At 67.0% G+C, this 18,641-nt stretch overlaps 2 protein-coding genes across 2 annotated transcripts; both read left to right on the top strand.

Moving 5' to 3' along the window:
* On the top strand, positions 1-3,577 carry AZIN2 (antizyme inhibitor 2). The gene is made up of 9 exons (XM_035562260.2): positions 1-99; positions 179-352; positions 1,107-1,279; positions 1,403-1,534; positions 1,786-1,951; positions 2,070-2,232; positions 2,301-2,413; positions 2,826-3,037; positions 3,381-3,577. Exons 1-9 carry the CDS (start codon positions 1-3, stop codon positions 3,520-3,522), a joined length of 1,374 nt encoding a protein of 457 aa, XP_035418153.1. The 3' UTR covers positions 3,523-3,577.
* A 1,290-nt stretch (positions 3,578-4,867) lies between these two features.
* Positions 4,868-5,938, top strand: NDUFS5 (NADH:ubiquinone oxidoreductase subunit S5). The gene is made up of 2 exons (XM_035562196.2): positions 4,868-5,198; positions 5,632-5,938. The coding sequence occupies exons 1-2, from the start codon at positions 4,983-4,985 to the stop codon at positions 5,734-5,736; spliced, it is 321 nt and encodes a 106-aa protein (XP_035418089.1). The 5' UTR covers positions 4,868-4,982; the 3' UTR covers positions 5,737-5,938.
* Positions 5,939-18,641: the final 12,703 nt, after the last annotated feature.

Here is an 18,641-nt window from a genome sequence, read left to right as displayed (position 1 = left end):
ATGAATGGGTACTTGAACGAATCCAACTTCACGATGGTGGAGGAGGGTTTCACCACCAGGGACCTCCTGGAGAACCTCCTGGTGGGGCTGTGCCCGTTGGTAAGGGTAAGGGCCGGCGGCTCTGCTGCTCCCTGCGGCCGTGGGGCCGCGGCTGCTGCTCACCCCAGCCCTGTCCTAGAGCGCCCAGCAAGCCTTCTTCGTGGCAGACCTCGGGGACATCGTGAAGAAACACCTGCGCTTCCTGAAGGCCTTGCCCCGCGTGAAGCCCTACTTCCCTGTTAAGTGCAACAGCAGCGGAGGAGTGGTTCGGCTGCTGGCTGAGCTGGGGGCAGGCTTCGCCTGTGCCAACAAGGTAGGGCTGGGGGAGGATGGATGGGGATGTGCGTGAGTGAGTGGCAGAGCTCGCCCTCATCTCAAGGTTTCCTCTCTAGCCGACGCCTACAGCAGCAGAGGTCTCCCCCTGCTGTCAAACCCTGCCACACAACCCAGAGATACTTGTCCTGTCTGTCCGGTGACTCAGGCTTGTTCCCTTTGACCAACATTCCTGTGTGTGACCTGTGTCCTGGCTGGCAGGCTTGGCTGGTGGCAGGGTTCATCCCTGGGGTGCCGCTGCTGCAGGCACCCTCTGAGTGGCTGTAGGGCCCAGCACAAAGCTCCCCGGTCCATCCATTTGCTCATAGCCAGGTTCCCAACGAGGACCAAAGTTAAGCCACTTACTTGGATGTAATTAAGCAGGACATGTCACCAGGAGGAGAAAGTGCAAGGATTCATTACAAATCAGACCAGCTCTGCGGCCGTAACCCTCTGGCTGCAGCTCCCGGGGGAGACGTGCCCAAACCCCGTGCCTGCTCACTTGCCCCACTTGTTTTCTCTCCTCCTGGTCTTGTGCTGCTTGTAAACACCTCGCCGCAACCTGCCCCTGCCGAGACAAAGTTCACTGTGATCCCCTTGAGTTCTTGCAGCCATTCCCTGGAAAAGCCCAGGCTGCAGTGCTGGCGGTTTGCCCCTCGCAGTGCCACAGTGGCTGTGGCCCGGAGCCGGCCGTGTCCGAGCGTGGCAGCGCTGGCCCCGGGGACCGGCCCGATACGCGTGCCGTTTCCCTGCAGACAGAGATTGCAGCGGTCCAGAGCATCGGGGTCCCGGCTGACAAGATCTTCTACAGCAGCCCCTGCAAGCAGATTGCCCACATCAAATACGCAGCCAGCCACGGCGTGCGGCTGATGGCCTTTGACAACGAGGTGGAGCTGGGCAAGGTGGCCAGGAGCCACCCTCACGCCAGGTGGGTGCCGGTGCAGGATCCGCTGGCACCAGTGGAGGGGGGGCTGAAGGAGGAGCTGGGGAGGTGGCTGTGGGGTGGTGGAGGGCCCTAAGACCCCTTAACACGGTGCTTTTCGCTATGCAGGATGCTTTTGGGTATTGCTGCTGACTCCAGCCCCTCTGCCCATCCCAGCATGATGTTTGGTGCCACGCTCAAGTCCTGCCGGCGCCTGCTAGAGGCAGCGAAGGCGCAGGCTGTGGAGGTTGTTGGCATCAGGTACGGCACGTTGTCCTTCTTCAGTCGGGGTGCTCAGCCCCCGTTGGGCATCCCGGTGGGGAGCTCTTGTTGGGACCACTTTGGGGCAGGTCGGCCTGCAGAGAGGGGCTCTGCAGGGTGGGTTGGGCAGTCTCACCCTGGATGTTATGTGGGAGGTGCAGGGGTGCCCCGGTGAGGATCGGGGGATCTCCGTGTCCCCTCACTGCCACATAAGACAGGCCAGCCCTGCTCAGTGGGGACTGTGCCCTCAGCTTTCACCTCGGGAGCTGCAGCCTGGAGCCCCAGGGCTTTGCCCAGGCTGTCGCTGAGGCGCAGCTGGCGTTTGACATGGGCGCAGAGCTGGGCTATCAGATGCACCTCCTGGACATCGGAGGGGGATTTCCTGGCACCGAGGACGCCAGAGCTCAGTTCGAGGAGGTACATGGCTCCCAGGGCTGGCTCTGGGCGGGCAGAGAGAGAGGCCGGAGCTGGCTCCCTGCCCTGCGCTGGGTGGTGAGGCTGAACTCGCGGGGACAAACATCTTTTCCCCACCCAGATCGCTGCTGTGATAAACTCTGCCTTGGACACGTATTTCCCGGAGGGCTGCGGGGTGGAGATCGTTGCGAGACCCGGGCGATACTATGTCACCTCGGCCTTCACTCTCGCAGCCAGCATCACCGCCAAGGAAGAGGTTCCCGCGGAGCAGCCGGGCTCTGATGGTACGTGGGGCCGCGGGACCGGCCTGCCCGTGGGACTGTGGCCCCTGAGCCCCTCTCCGTTCCCCCAGGGGAAGAGTCTGGCAGCAAGAAGAGCCTCATCTACCACCTCAGCGACGGCATCTATGGAGCCTTCAGCTGTGTCCTGTTTGACAGCCCCTGCCCGAAGCCTCTGCTGCACAAGGTGAGGACCTGTTCTGGCTTGAGGGCAGCCCAGCAGGTCCCTCAGTGGTGTCAAACGTCCATGGCAAGTGTCTGGGTCTGCCTCCGGGCTTGGCAAGCCAGCGTGGGGTGGTAAGTTAGGCTGTACAGATGCTGTCTGGCCACCTGTGAGACAAAAAACCTTTGGGAAAGGTGAAAACCATCCTTTCAGGCTGGTCTTTAAAGCTGGTGAAAGAACACTGAGACAGACCTGGGTCTGTCACTGGGTGCTTTCCACGGGCATCAAGGCAGACTGGTCCAGGCTCTAGCCACCTGGGTTAATTTTAAGAGCGTGTCTCTTGGTTCGGGGCCAGATTCTCACCCTATATAAAACAGCTCAGCGCTGTGCTGCAGGTGCCCTCATTCCCTGTGGCTGCCCGATCTTTCCCCCGCAGAAGCCTTGCCCAGACCACCTCTTATGCAGCAGCCTCCGGGGTCCGCCGGGGCACTCAGAGGACCGGATTGCCGAAGGCATGGAGCTGCCCGATCTGCAGGACGGCGACTGGCTGATTTTCCAGGACATGGGTGCATACACCATCGCCGCGTCGCCCCTGCTGGGTGGGTGCTCCCAGCCACAGGTCACCTACGCCATGTCGCGCCTGGCCTGGTAAGAGACCGTCCTCGTGAGCAGGGCCGGGGGCTTCCAGAGGGAGGCTCCGAGCAGCGCCCAGACCGGGCTCTCTGCCCAGGGGAGAGGGTCAGATCTGAGGGGGGCAGACCCCGGGGGTTCAGGGTCAAAACCTGGCCACTGGGGTTATTAAATAACGAGCCAGGTTTTAAATCCTGAGCCACTTTTTCACTGGAGAAGCCACAGGCAGCTCAGCGCTGGCTGTGCAGACGGGGCTGGGGCTCTGGAGAAGCAATTCCCCTGAGTTCCCTTTCCCCGGGCCCACGCTGTGACATTTCATGAGTGGGTGCCCTCGCACCCCCCGGGTGTCTCGTGCTTGCAGGAAGGCCGTCCAGCTCTTCCAGGGGAAGCCGCTGCCGGCAGAAGACGACCACGAGAGCGCCTGCACCCCCTTGTCGTGCGGCTGGGAGATGGTGGAGTCGCTCTGCATCCCCCCGGTCTTTGCTCCGGCCGGCATCATCTGAGCAGCACGGGGATGGGGAAGGTGCTGTGCCAGCACCCCTGCGCCCGCACCCCGTCCTGGGACCCACGGGCAGCCCTCAGCGCCCTGCGTGGATCCTGCTCCTCCTGCTCGTGTGGTGCTGTGTGCCTGCTGCAGGGGCTGGGCGGGCGGGCCGACGGGTTTGGGTTCTTTTTTAAAGAGTTATGGAAATAAATGGTTGTTGAGCGTGGCTCAGGTTATGGCTGAGGAGCCCCCGGGCTCTTCCTCCCCTCCCTGTGCCCGAGGTGGCGGAGGAGCCGGCTCCGATAAGCAGGTAGCTGCATAACGAGGCTGCGCTCGTTAGGGAAGCTGGGGCTGCTCACCCAAGCCTTGGGGGCTGTGTTCAGGCACCCGGAGGGACCCCAGGGGCTTGGGGGGGCTTGGAGACAGGGGTGGGCTCTGGGATGCGGGTACAGCTGGGGGGGGAGGCTGGGTGGCACCCTAATGAGCCCCCGTGATGAGCCCTCCTGCCTGCTGTCACAGCACTGTGGTGGGGGGAGGCCACAAAAGCCAAAGAATGGGGACCCTGTGAGACCCTGAAAGCCAGAGATTGGGAGCACTGGGAGCACTGGGGGCACTGTGTGCTGAGAGCACTGGGCACCGGGGTCACTGGGAGCACTATGAGCGCTGGGAACTGGGAACACTGGGAGCACTGGGGACACTGGGGACACTGGGAGCACTGTGCACTGGGGACACTGGGAGTGCTGGGAGCACTGGGATCACTGGGAACACTGGGGATGCTGGGAGCAGTGGGAGCACTTGGAGCGCTGGGAACAGTGGGGGCACTGTGCACTGGGGTCACTGGGATCACTGGGGACACTGGGAGCACTGGGAGTGCTGGGAACACTGGGGGCACTGTGCACTGGGGTCACTAGGGGTGCTGGGAACTGGGAGCACTGGGAGCACTGGTGGCACTGGGATCACTGGGGTCACTGGGAGCACTGGAAGCGCTGGGGACAGTGCACTGGGGTCACTGGGGACACTGGGACCACTGGGATCACTGGGGACACTGGGAGCACGGGGAACACTGGGATCACTGGTGGCACTGGGATCACTGGTGGCACTGGTGGCACTGGTGGCATTGGGATCACTGGGGACACTGGGATCACTGGGATCACTGGGATCACTGGGATCACTGGGAGCACTGGGAGCACTGGGAGCACTGGGAGCACTGGGCCCACTGGCGGCACTGGGAGCACTGGGAGCACTGGGAGCACTGGGCCCACCCCCGGCAGGGGGCGCCGGGGCGCGGCGGGCGCTCCCCCCCTCCACGCCACCAGGGGGCGCTGCCGGGAGGTGCCGCCGTGCCCGTGCCGGTGCCGCCGCCTCGGCCGTAAAGCGCGGCGCGGAGGTCGCGGCAGCGGCCGCGCTTGACGGCGGCGGGCGTCGCGCAAGGGCCGGTGAAGGACGGCGGTGCCGGTGCCGGTGCCCGCGCCCGCCGCCATGCCGTTCCTGGACCTGCAGCGGCAGCTGGGCCTCGACATGGACCGCTGGCTGCTGCGGCAGAGCACGGCGCAGCCCTACGGCAACGTCGGGGCCTGCCACGCCTTCGAGCGGGAGTGGGTGGAGTGCGGGCACGGCCTGGGCCAGACGCGGGCCCGCCGCGAGTGCCAGCCCGAGTACGAGGACTTCATGGAGTGCATGCACCGCACCAAGCTGGTGAGCGGCGCCCGGCCCTGCGCTGCCTCTGGGCCCCTCTGTGCCCGCGGGGGGCCGGCAGAGGGGCTCTGGTAAATGGGGGGGGGGGCGGGGTGCCTGGGGGGAAAAGGGGGATTCGGGGGGAGAAGCGGGGTGCTGGGGGTCGGTCGGGGACTTGTGGGTGGCAGCTTAACTGGAGAGCCGAGGCGCGTGGAGGGTCAGCCCTCGGCTTTCTCAGGAAGCAGAGAGCGTCTCTGACTGAAAACTCGTAATATTTAGTAGTAAAATGTGCCTTAACCGCGTGAGAACGCCCAAGGGAAGGGTTAGTGAGGGTCCTGCGTGCACGCAGCTCCCTCGGGGCTGTGCCAGGGTTCCGCTAGAGGCCGTGTGAGCGCTCGTAAGCGCTGTGGTGCCCGTTACGCGTCCCCGTCAACTCTCCCATCTGCTTCGTCAGGCTGCGCGTCTGAAAAAGATCCTGGAGCAGAGGGACAAGATGATCAAGGAAGGGAAGTACGCCCCGCCTGACTACCACGGGAGCCAGCAAGAGCCCAAGCCTTGACGCGCTGGGACCCCACATCAGTCGTCTGCAGCCGAGGAAGTGAAGCCCCTGGAAGGAAAGCGCCCGGCACGGGTGGGCTCCGCTGCGGCTGGTCCACGCACCGCGGGGTCGGGGCTGCCTGACGGCCTTGCCCTGACTGAAGGGGAATGACACCCGTGTCAGGCATTAATGCTGTGCTAGTAAACGTTTCCTTTGGAACAGCGTTCACCTCTGTCGTGTCTTTCTGAATAAAATATATTTGAGTGTCTCCGTAGCCCTCCTGCCAGGTTAACGCCCTGAGGTGCTGCCCTGGTGCTGGGGACGACCAGGAGCTGTGCCCCTCTGATGAGCCATGGCGAGTTCCTTGGTGCTCGTGTTCCCTCCCTGCCTCACCTGCGGGCAGGGCAGTCAGCCCCAAAAGCGTGTGGGGGTAGACTAAAGGAGTAAAAACCCATCCAAACTTGTCCTGCAAAGCTCCCTGCTAAATGAATGTCCCCGCCTAGCAGAGTTTTACAGGCAGGTTATGTGGCTGGGGCTGCTCCCAGTCGCTTTTCATTTGGACGTGTTGGTGTGTGAGGTGAAAACCTGCTTAAAACACCTCTCTTTCACTAGGATGTAGGGCAGAAACAGCCAGATTTTGTTTCTCTACTGCGGTTTTGGTCTGTGTGTGTTCTTTTTCCCCTGCTCGGGGGCTGGGAGGCTTTGCTCTGAAACCCGGTGCGTCAGCGCGATCCGTTGGGCCTGGCAGCGAGCACCGGGCCCTGCTGATGGCAGCTGCAGCAGCCCTGGCCGCTGTCCCGTGGTCCTGGCCGCTGCAGCTGCCCGTGCCACCGTTCTCCCTTTAAAAGGGAGGATTTTCCACGTTCCTCCCCAAGCCACCGTTCTCCCTGTAAAAGGGAGGGTTTTCCATGTTCCTCCCCAATCCAGCACGGTTTTGTAACAGCGTTAAAGCAGGTGAGTACCTGGAAGTAGAGAGGGGAAGTATCTGTGCTTTAATCCAGGGTTTTAATGCTGGCGATTGTGGGCTTAATGCTTAATCTCTGATACAGGTGGAGCGTGTGAGGTTCCCGATCCTCCCAAAGGAGGATCATCGCCTGTCCTCGGATGAGAACAGGCTGCCTGCTCTTGGGGCTGAAGATGACCGCGACAGGCGCATTCTTCCCCAAAACGTGTTACAAATCATTAATGTAGTGGCAGAACGATTAACGTAGCCGGAGAGAGCGGCCGGTTTCATAACCAGCGTGTGTTCTGGTAGCCTGCTCCTGAAAACTGCGGGGTTGGCATCGCTGTAAGGGGCGAGCTGCACCTCTGCGAGGCACCGCACCGCTGGGTGATGACAAAAAGCTTCCCGTCCCCACCCCCCCCCGCTGCTTGGCTCTGTCTTACAGCTGGGGAGCCCGAACTGCCCCGTGCTTGGCGCCCGCACCCCAGTGGGCACCCGAGTCCCTCCCGGGGAGAGTAGAGGCCAGAACACAGCCCTGGCTCCGTGCTTGGATTTTGCCCTCTGATGCAACGCAGCTGCCTGCTGTGTTCTGGGGCTCTGCAGTCCCTGAGACGCCTGCCCCATCCATGTGACGTGCAGGGAGCTGGACGACGGCAGAGGTTCGTTACCGCGCATGGTCGAGCACACGGGGGAAGACCCTGGGGCGAGGCTGCCGCGTCCTCATCGCTGCTCTGGCCTTGTCAGGGGCCGTCCCGGGGGGGTTTGCCCTTCGCAGGGCTCGTGCTGCCCCTCGCCGCTCCCCCCGGCAGCTCCGTTGCGGCGGGAGGCTGCTCCCTTCCCCCAGCCCCAGATGGAGCCTCGCCGGGCCCAGATGGGTGCCCGCCGCTCGGGCTGATTCATCGCGCGCGGGGGACGGAGCCGCCTTCCTGGCGGAGGCTGGAGGGAGCGGGGGGCAGCCCCGGGAGCCCTGAGAGCCCCGGGACCTGGGTCTGGGTCCGGGAGCTCCGAGCCGGAGGCGCGGCGGAGGTTTGGGATCAACCTCGACGTGAGGAGGCTGCCCCTGCTCAGCCCTGCGCTCACACCGCTGCTCGTGAGTTACCTCTCCTAGGTTATGCCCAAACCAGCACGCTTTTATCAGCAGCTTCAATATTTTTCTCCCGTTTCCTGCCCGTGGCTGGATTGCGGAAAGGGCGACCCTGGTCCTGGATGTGTCCAGGTGTGATTTCTTCTGGAGAGGTGGGGAGGGAATCCGGGCATCGGCCGCCCGAGATCTGAATCGATCCGACGATGCAAATGGGCCGCCAGAGGTGGGGCGGCTGCCTCGCTTTACGTAACGGCCCGATAGTCCTCGGAGATCTCGTTTGGCGCTTTCAGATATGAAAACTGTTCGGTGGCGATTAATTTCAGCAGAGGAAAACTTACATAATGGCGCTGACATTCAGGTGGATTAAAGAGCTCCAGATACAAAGGCAGGCAGAGGGAAGCTCCCCGTGCAGAAGTGAAGGGAAAACATCAGAAAGATGAAAGAGCCGTGTGAAGAAGTGGGCAGAAATATTAATAGTTCCAGGTGCGAGCATCCCGTGAGCCTCCCAGCAGGAGGCTGCCAGCCACCCGCCAGCAGCAGTCGGAGCAGAGAAAACATTAACGGGGAGAAAATGACGGCTGGGGAAAGAAATCCAGGCAGCACCACACGCCCTGGCACTGCCGCGTGCTGTGCGAGGAGCCCGGCACCCGCTGCCCCGCCAGGCTGCGGCGCACCCCCCGTTTACCCAATGTCAGCCCCTGGGTTTCAATACCAAAACCAGGGGAGCGGGGCAGGCCGGCCAGCGGGAGGTTAAATCTGAGCAGCGCCTGCACCCGCTCCACGGCGATCGCTCGCTCAGGACAAGGAGGAATTATTCTCCCCGTGCCCGGAGAGGAGCCGTGCGCTGCGGAGCCACGCGGGGATGTGGGGATGCGTCGCGGGGAGGCAGCAGCTTTCCTGGCCCTGCAGGCGGCTGTTCTGTGGCAGCTCGACTGCGACAGTCGTTAAATTGGCTGCCTTAACGAACCCCTCGCAAGCAGGCTGCGCACGGTGACGGCATCTCGGAGCCGAGCCGCGGCGGCGCAGGCTGGCGTGCGCCTGATAATTGCTGCTCTGCAAAAAAGCGCAGGGCCGGGCTGGGAACGGGGAGAGTTCCATTTCCAGGGAGAGAAGAAAAGGGCTCAGCAAAAAGGCAGCAACTTGCTGGTGTCGAGCGTGACTCATCTAATCGAGTTGTCCAGATGTCGGAGGAAATATCGAAATCTATCTAAACGCTCCTGCCTCCCAAGTGGCTCTTTAGACCAATCCAAAATCTAATTGTTCTGGCAATAGATGTTAACACAGCCAAGGGCAAGTGGTGAAATAGCGGGGACTGAGAGGAGCTGATGAATTTGTCAGAGTTAAATGCCGTATTAGAAATTTCGGCTGATAAGGAAAATAACCAAAGACCTGATGAAAACTGTTGAGATCAAGCAGAGAGAGAGAGAAATCCACCTCCTGCCCGTGCCACCCGGTGAGAGGAGCCCATCGCTGCGTGTCCGGCCCAGGCAGCACCGTGAGGGCCTTACAGGGCAACGGGCCCGGTCCTCCTCGAGTTCCTGCAGCAAAAGGGACCTGCAGCACCCGCAGCTCAGCACCGAGCCCTGAGTGTGATTTATTTCCAGTGTGTACTGGGTACAGGTCTGTGTTTTGGTGCCTGCTTTCTTGTCACTTTGGTGTGGAAGCAAAGCTGCGTCCCAGCTGGGATGGAGGCAGCAAGGCTGGGATGGGGCTGGAGGTGGGAGCCCGGGGAGCCTCTTGGTGCCGGCCCAGCCACGGCTCCTGTCACTCACCGGCTGCTTTCCCAAAGCCTTCCTCCCCTGGGGTCCTGCTCCCTCTTCCCCAGAATCCGAAGCCTGCGGGAAGCAGGTGCTGGGGCTGGGTGAGCCATCGCCTCCCTGCAGCTCCCGCAGCCCCGTGTGTACCGGGAGCCTCCAGCAGCTTCTCCAGCTCATCTGTGCCTTGGAGAGGAAATAAACAACTCTCAGAATATGAATAATTTATAAAAACTCAAGGGAAAAGGCAGGTTTGATCTGCGGGCTTTGGCGAAGGTTTTAACGAGGGACTGGGGGACAGACCTGGGGCAGAGCTGCCCGCCAGCTGATTTTGCAGGGGCGCAGCCACGGCCGGGGGCTTGGCTGGGAGGGATCTGCCCATGTCCCTGCAGCACCGAGCGGGACCCTGCGGCTGTCAGGGAGGGGTCTCCATCCATGGACACATTTTATAGCACAGAAATGGGGGGATGAAGTGATTCAGGGAGGATGCGTGCAGTCAGCGCTGTGCTGGAGAGCAGGACCCCGCCCCAGCCCCTGCCTCCCCCCTGTCCTGAAGTAATGCCTCCCCTTCCCCATCTGGGCAAAACAACGCACGAACTTAACCCAGATTCACAGCACAACGAATCCAGATCAGCAACGTGCTGCAAGGGATTTTTGGAAATGCGTTTTGGGTGTGAAATGCATGCAGGTTGGAACAGGCAACGTTTCCTGGCTGCCTTCCCTCGTTTATTCGGGGTTTAATACGGCGCAAATTCGCCCGGTTTGCTCCGAGGGCTTCTCAAGGAAGGGGCCAGATGCCGCCGGCTGGTGGCACCACGCAGAGGTGATGAGGGGACGCGTCCCTTAGGGCCACGGCTGGGGCACGTGGTTCCCCGTGGTCGGCAGCTCGGCTCAGCCTCGCGTGTGCCCGCGCTTGGCCCCGGCTGCCCGCGGTCCCCGCTGATTCCTGCAGCTTCACCACCCAGGCACGGCGCCGTGCTGGCAGCAACAGTGACTCCTGCCCCAGCAGCAAACGGTGCCGGCCACAGCGGGCAGGAGCAGGAGCACGGCCAGGGCACGGGGATGTTCTGCGGGCTGGGAAAGTGCCAGCAATCTGGCCGGGTGCAGCGGGGGGCAGCCAGGCACCCCATGGCACTGGCAGGACGTGGCTGAGCCACCCAACCTGTCCAGGAGCCGCGTGTCTGACCCCGGGTGCTTTCCTCTTCCAAATGTGTTTGAGGCCACTGGCTCCAGCAGTGCCAGCCATCCTGCCCCGTGGTGCTCACCAGTTTCGCGGTCGCTGTCCCCAGCTGTGCCATCCACCCGTGCCTGGTATGGGCAGTGCCAGGACAGCAGGGCTGGGGCTGGCCCACGAGGATGCTGTTTGCAGCACCCCCTTTACTCTGCCCCCGGTGCCCGAGCACCGCTCCAGCCCGGCTGCAGCATGATGGGGCTCCCAGGGAGCTCAGCCCTTGTTTGCAGCCCACGTTTGTGTCCGAGAGGCCTCGGCTGCTGCCACAGCTCCAGCGCCGCATCTGTGGGCCCGGAGCCTCCCCGTGGTGCTCCAGCACCCGGGCGGGTTCCAGCCGAGCGCCTTCTGCGCTGCTCTCGACCAAGGCGGGTGCAGGGAACCGCGTGGTTCCCACAGCTGTTTCTGAGCACCCATCCCTCGTGGGGTGCTCAGCGTCACCGCGCCCTGTGCCACCGCGTCCCCCCTTGCCGGAGGTACTCAGGAAATAACCGCGGGGAAGGGGAGGAATGGATTCGGATGAGATCTGAAAGCTGGTGGGGGAGAAGCGCCCCGGGCTGCACTGAGATCCCGGGGCACCGAGGCGATGGGGCTGGCCCGGCCTCGTGCAGCACCACGGGAGCCCGGGGCCGTGGCACCGTGCTGCTTGCCGGTGCTGAGCGTCTGGATCTGCCGTCAGCCGGAGCGGTTTGTCCTGCTTCGCCGCTGCGGAGCGGCCGGGGCTGTCCTGCTCCAGCTCAGCCCCCGCTTCGGGCTGCCGCTGCTGTCCCTGCCTGTGCCACGGCTGCTCCCTGCATGGGCTCGGGGATGCCTCGAGGCCTCGCAGGGAGGCCCTGGGCAGCATGCGGCGTGGCTCCAGCCTGCTCTGAGCCTGTCCCCGCTCCCTGCACCCTGCCCCTGGCCCCCTGCTCCCTGCACCCTGCAGCACGCCCCCTGTACCCGGCGCCCTGCACCCCGCTCCCAGCCCCGCTGTGCTCCCACCACGGCTGCAATCGATGTGCTGCTGCAATTAGCCTGGGCCCGGGGGGAGGCAGAGGACGCGGCGGGGAGGCTGCTGGGGACGGGGGTGCCCGGGGAGGCCGTGCAGGCTGGGGGAGGGAGGCTGCTGGAGGCCCCGGGGAGCCTCCCGTGAGCACCGGGGTTGGTGCACAGGGTGGGGGCCGGGGGTAGGCACGGGCAGCTGCGTGCCCCGGGGGGGTCCCCGGGGGCTCGTACGGCTGGGGAGGGGAGAGCAGGGTGCAGGGGAGCCCCGGGGCGCTGCCCGTGGGGGTGCCCGGGCTGGCGCAGGGGCGGCACCGGGGCCGGTCCCCGGAGCCGCGCGGGGCGGGAGGCGGCCGGGACCCCCCCCGCCGCTCGGTGCCGCCCCGGTGGGCAGGACCGGGCCGGGCCGGGGGGAGGCGCCGCGGCGGCGGGAGCGGCGGGGAGCGCACGGCGGGGCCGGCGGCGGCCGGACCGGGAGCGCACGGCGGGGCCGGGAGCCGCGGGGCCGGGGGCGGCCGCACCGGGAGCGCAGCGGCAGCGCCGCGCCCTGCCCGCGCCGAGCCGGGCCGAGCCGAGCCGAGCCGAGCCGCCGGGGTCGGAGCCGGGGCGCGCCGGGGGTGAGCGGGGCCGCGGCTGCGGGCGGGGGGCGGCCACGGGCAGGGCGAGGTGGGGACGGAGCGGGCGGGGGGCGGCGGTGCCGCGGGATGGAGCGGGGATGGAGCGGGGAGGGAGCGGGGAGGGAGCGGGGAGGGAGGGCGGCGGATGCGGCCCCGCTGCCTCCGCACCTGCTGCCCCCCCCCTTCCCCAAACGGCGCTGCCCGAACGGCCCCGGGCCCCCCCTCGGCGCGGCCGCGCCCCCCCCCCCTGCGCGCCGAGCCCCAGCTGCCCCCGCACCGCCCCCCCGCGCCCCAAAAAGGGGCGAGCGCCGCGGCCCCCCCCCCGGGGGCAGGCGCGGGGGCTGCCCGCAGCCGCGGCTCGGGGGGGGGGCGTTCGGTTTTTTTCCGCAGCTTTTCGGTGGGGGGCGAATGACTCATGCGGGCCGCGCTCCCTCTGGCCGGTTTTGGGGGGGTCTCTTTGTTCGTGCCTCGCCGAGCACACGGGGGGGGGGCGAGGAAGGGCTCGGCTCCATGGAGGCGCCTCCTCTGCCGCCGCGCATCGGCTGCGGGGCTCGGGCGCTTCGCGTGCGTTTTTCCTGGTCGAGCTAGAGGATACAATGCGAATGGTTTCAAATATGTCTCACGCAAGGTGCTTATTTGCCCAGCGTGCGTACGCTGCACAGCTCACCCCCCCGGCTCGCCGCAGAAAGCCCTACCATTTTCTCCTAACGTGATTAATAGGATTTTTAAAGCTGCTCCCACTCAGAGGGGAAAAAACCCAGGTACAAAGGGCAGGGCAGCTCCCATGGCTTCTTCATGCGCCGAGCACAAAGAAACCGAACCCCAAAGGCTGGGCTCTGCTTTGTGGCAGTGAGACGGTGCCGGGGATGCCGGTGTGACCTTTGCTGGCAGAGGGGTGGCCGTGCTGCTGGCCCCGTTCCTAGGGTCCCGGCCACCAGACCGGCACTGGGGACACTGAGGCAGCGCTCAGGAGCTCGGGGGGGGGGACTGATATACCCAACAGGAGGGTGCCCGGGCATAGGTGCGAGGGCAGACAGCCGCGGTGGGATGGTCGCCCCTCCATCACCCCGTGGTGGGGAGGGAGCGGCGGCCGGGGGCCCGGCGTCACGCGCTGTTCGCTCCTTCTGCAGGCTGCTGCCCGCGGGGACGTCCTGCCCGCGCCGGGGCCATGTCGTCCTCCGACGAGGAGACCCTCAGCGAGAGGTCGTGCCGGAGCGAGCGGTCATGCCGGAGCGAGCGGTCGTACCGCAGCGAGCGCTCGGGCAGCCTCTCCCCCTGCCCCCCTGGGGACACCCTGCCCTGGAACTTGCCCCTCCACGAGCAGAAGAAGCGGAAGAGCCAGGACTCGGTGCTGGACCCGGCCGAGAGGGCTGTCGTCAGGGTCGCAGGTAAGGCGGCGCCCGCTGCTCGGCCGTGCTGCAGGGCCCCAGGTTGGGGGGCTCACCCTGCGGTGGCCGAGGTGGTGTCAGGGGCTGTCCCCATCCCCCCCCGAGCTGCGGTGCAGGACACCCACGTTCAGACCTCCATGGTGCCACGGGGAGCGTGGCCAGGGTGGCCCTGGCGTGGTGGCCCTTGGCTGCCGGCTGGGCATGGGTCGGGGTGGGTGGAAGCCCCTCGTCGGGTGTGTTTGTGCCCAGTGATTTTCCAGGGGCTGGGAACGGTGCTCACGAGCAAGGCAGGACGGAGGCTGGCGGGGGACGGCCTCGCGCTGGGGCAGGGAGGACACGGCCTTTAGTGGTGGTGTTTTGGCTCAGTGGCGGCTTTGGGCAGGGCTCGCTGTGGTTTGGTTCCTGCTCTCGGCACGCTGTGCTCAGACGATGACTGGGCACCTTGGAGGCTCCGCTGGGTGACATGAAGGTGCCTTATTACGGGCTAAATGGGCTAAATGGCTCCCCGGTGGAACAATGCCCCGGGCCAGACTGGGGCAGGAATTTGCCCCGGGAGGTTTTTGGTTTCCTCCCGGCTGCTGGCAGGGTTTGGCTGAGAGCTGCGCCTGCTCCTTCACCACGGTGCCCATCGGCAGCCCCGGCGCCGCGGCCACAGGGACACCCGATGTCGTGGGACCCCTGCACTGGGGATGAGGACACCGGGAGCCTCGCCTGGGACACTGGCAGCACCCGGCCCCCTCCAGGGAGCCCTGGCTGGGCCCTTCCCGGCTGTCGCCCCAAGGAAACCCCAGGGCCCAGCTTTGATCTGCCTGTGGAGGAGCACAAGAAGGGGCGAGCACCCCCCAACCCCCCCCAACGAGTGGCCCCAGCACTGGGCTCCCCGTCACGGGACGCTCGCTGCCTGCCCGGCGCGGACACGGCCGTGTGCGTGCACACGTGTGCGGGTGGCCCCGGCCGTGCCGCCGGTGCTGCTCAGGCTCCCGCCGCGCGGCTCCGGGCAGGAAGAACCAGTTGATTCAAATGAGGGCTCCCGAACGCGCCGTCTGGGGATGGGGGGAAGCAAATGCGCAGGGTGCGGCCAGGCCCTGCCCCAAACGCCAGCGCTGCCGGCACCGAGCACCCGCAGCACCCGCAGTGCCCGAACCGGCACCATTCCCGCACGGGCGCTGCCCACGCCGGGGTCCTGCTCCCCCAAAGGCCCCGTCCTGCCGGGGCTCAGCACCCTCAGGGTGCTGCGGGCGCAGCCGAGCTCGCCGCCGGGCTGCCCAGGATGCCGAGCGCTTGTCGTCACGCTGGGTCGATCCAGCCTGTGATTAAAAGCGAGGGGATGTCACAAAACCCGGTCTCACGCGGATTTCCCATTAAAAATAACTCGGGAGGTGCAGCCAGACAGCGCTGAGCCGGGGAAGAAAGAGTTGGAGACAGTTTTGTGTCACCGGGTTTGCAAACGAGCCGAAATATTGATTCGGATCCCTGCATTATTCAGTGGGACGCCCGCGGCGCAGCGCTGCGCTCGCCCCAGCACCTGTGCCCCCAGGGGGCTCTGGCCCCCCTTTGGGGACACGCGGGAGCAGGGCTGGGGACAGCGGCTGGCCCCGGCCGCTGGGTGACCTGCGGAGGGCACGTGGAAAGGACAGCGGGGACACAGCAGCAGGGACGGACCCCAGGCTGCCCCCTCTGTCCCGCTGGCTCCTCCCGTCCGTGTCCTCGGGGACCCCCGGGCAGTGCTGGGGACACGCTGTGACAATTCGCTTCTCGCGGGCTCCGGGCTGGCTGCGGTGACACCACCTGTGTGTGCCCTGGGGGACGTGTGGTGGCACCGCCGCTGCCCGTCCTGCTGGCCTCTTCGCCAACGGGGGGGCCGGGTGCTCACAGCGTCCCCTCTGGCAGCGGGGCCGAGGAATTGGGGACGCAGCCGTGCCCCGGGGAGGGGGCGGCCAGCGGGGGCTGCCAGGGGCTGGGGCGGGGCTGGGGGCGCCTGTCCGTGTGTCCTTCCTGGGGGGGGGACGTTGGGGAGGGGGCTGCGTGTCAAGGAAACGGCGCTGCCGTCCTAAATGTGTTTGCCCTTGGTCCTGCCGGGGGTCGTGTTCTGCTTGTGGGTTTGCTTGTGTGAGTCTGGAGTGGTGCTGGGTGATACTGGGTGATACTGGGTGCTACTGGGCTGTGCTGGGTGCTGCTGGGTGATACTGGGCCGTGCTGGGTGATACTGGGTGATACTGGGTGCTACTGGGCCGTGCTGGGTGCTGCTGGGTGCTACTGGGCCGTGCCGGGTGATACTGGGCGATGCCGGGTGCAGTTGGGTGCTGCTGGGCGATGCTGGGTGCTGCTGGGGGCGAGCAGTCAGACGAGCGGGCGATGGCAGCGGCACTGCGGGCGCTCGCTGCTCCGTCCAGGCCCAGGAGGGCGTTTGGAGAGGCTCCTCTGAGCCCTTGGTCGCTCGGGGGCGTCCCTGGAGCCCGACGGCGGCCGTGCCAGCACGTGCAGCGCCTCGGCTTCGCGAGGGGAAACGTCCGTGGGCGTTGGCACGGGGTGCTCGGGGGTGCGGGAACGTTCCCCGCCGGGGGGACCGGGAGGGACAGGAGCAGCGGTGCCCGCTGCCCCGCTGAGGCCGTGCCCGTCCCCGTCCCCGGTTCCAGGACAGGCGGATGCCACCCGCGGGGACGTTCCCATTCGGCCGGGGCCCGGCCGTGCGTCGCCCCGAGCCGCTGCCCCGCGTGCTGCCCACGGGCGTTTTGCACCACGGGGCGGGCCGAGGCAGCCCCGCCACCAGGGTTTGGGGCCCGCTCCCCACGGCGGCAGTGCCCGGTGCCGGGCGCACCGCTAATTGCCCCCGCTAACGAGAGCGCCGCGGCGACGGCCGCGTTTCGCCAGCGCTCGGAGCCGCCGCCGTGCCCGTTTGGGAGCGGGGCGGGGACGCCGCCATCCCCTGGGGACGGACGGGGAGGATGGCACGGGGGGGGTACAGCCCCAGGGGACCCCCCCCCCCGGACCTGGGGGCAGCTGGTGGGGTTTGGCCCCACTGGGGCTGAGGTTTTGGCAGCCAGGGCCGGGGGGGACGCTGGTGGCCGGCGCTGCGGTGCCGGCCCCATAGAGATGTGGGGTGCGGACCCTCGGCACCCAGGGGTGCCGCCGGGGGTCCTGGGGGTGCCTGGGCGGTGGCGGGGACCCGCGGTGATGTCAGGGCTGTGGGAAGGGGCTTTTCTCGTCGCCGTGGTTACCCAGCTGGCTGCTGCACCGGTTGCCATGGGAACAGCGCAGCCAGGGCGAAAAAGCAACATCTTGCGGCGGCCAAAAAAGGCCGGGATTTGCCCCAGCAGGCTGGGGGGGGGGGAGGTGGGGGGGCAGGGCTGCCGGGGGGCCGGATCCGGCCTCGTGGTGAGGGCGGTGGCGGTGCCTGGCGGCCTGAGCGGGGCTGGGGGCGCCGGGGGGGCTGGGGGTGCCCATGGAACGCCCCGAGCACGGGGCCTGGCTGCGGGGTGTGCCCTGGGGGCATGGGGGGCACTGGGGGGCACTGGGATGCAGTGCTGTTGGTGTACTGGGAGGCACTGGGAGACAGGGCTCCGGGAGGTACTGGAACACAGTGCCTTTGGTGCACGGGGATGCGTCACTCCTGGTTCACTGGGAGGCACTGGGACGCATTGCTCTGGGTGCACTGGGAGGCACTGGGAGACACCGGGTGCGGTGCACCCTTGGTGCACTGGGAGGCACTGGGAGGCACTGGGACGCATCACTCTGAGTGCACTGGGAGACGCTAAGACAGTGCCCTTGGTGCTCTGGGAGCACTGGGTGGTGCTGGGAGGCACTGGGATGCATTGCACTGGGAGGCACTGGGCGCGGTGCCCTTGGTGCACTGGGAGGCACTGGGACCCACTGCACGGGGAGCACTGGGAGGCACTGGGCGCGGTGCCCTTGGTGCACTGGGAGGCACTGGGAGGCGCTGGGACGCATTGCGCTGGGAGCACTGGGAGCACTGGGGGGAGGCGCCGGGCGCGGTGCCCCGTGGGGGGCGCTGCCGGATGCCCGGTGCGGCCGCCAGGGGGCGCGGCGGTGCCGGTACCGGCGCCGCCACCGGCGGGGCGGGACGGGAGGGGCGTGGCCACCCAGGCGATGGGCGTGGCCAGACGAGGGGCGTGGCCTGTCTGGCGGGGCGTGGCCGCGGCGCTGGGGGCGTGGCCTCGGCGGCGGGGCGGGGCGCGACGGCGGCGCGGGGCGGAAGCGGGGCCGGGCAGAGCGGCGGCGGCCGCGGCGCCGGGAGCTGCTCGGGGGGCGGCGGCACAAAGGCCGCCATGGCCGGGGCCGGCTACGTGCCGGGGCTGCTCCCGGCCAACCGCAGCCAGGAGAAGGAGTTCGAGCAGGCCTACGAGGACGTGCTGGAGCGCTACAAAGGTGCGGCCCCGGCGGGCGGCGGCGGCGGGCGGCCCGGACACGGGCCCGCGGCGGGGGCAGAACCGGACCGGGGCGGCCACGGTGCCCGGCCGGGCTGCGGGGGGATGCGGCGACGGGGTGCTCCGGGGGGGGGCCGAACCCCTGCGGACCCCCCCGTCCCACTCGGTGCCCCCGGTTCGTGCCCGGTGGGAGCAGCCCCGGGGCTCCGTGCTCCCGCGTGGGCTGCCCGTGGGTCCCGGGCCCCGCTCGTGGGGCTCCCCGCGTGGGGTGCGGTGCTGGGGGCCCCGTGCCCTGCGAGCGGAGCACGGGGTCCAACCCCCCTCCGGTCCCCCCGGGGGTACCGGGACCCCTCCCCCCGGGGCACAGGGACCCCCCCCCAGTGTCCCCGGGTCCCACTCGTGGGGGTGCGGGGGGCGCGGGGCCGGCCGGTGCGGGCGGTGAGTGTGCACTTTTGGCGGCTGCGGGGAGCTGCGGGCGCTCTCCTTGGCGGCAGCGCTGCTTCTGCCCTGGTCGTGCAGGGGGCTGCTCGGGGGGGGCCGGCTCCC

Source organism: Cygnus atratus, chromosome 23 (genome assembly GCF_013377495.2).
Source record: "Cygnus atratus isolate AKBS03 ecotype Queensland, Australia chromosome 23, CAtr_DNAZoo_HiC_assembly, whole genome shotgun sequence".
Taxonomy (NCBI): Eukaryota; Metazoa; Chordata; class Aves; order Anseriformes; family Anatidae; genus Cygnus; species Cygnus atratus.
This window is presented reverse-complemented; position numbering and strand designations above follow the sequence as displayed.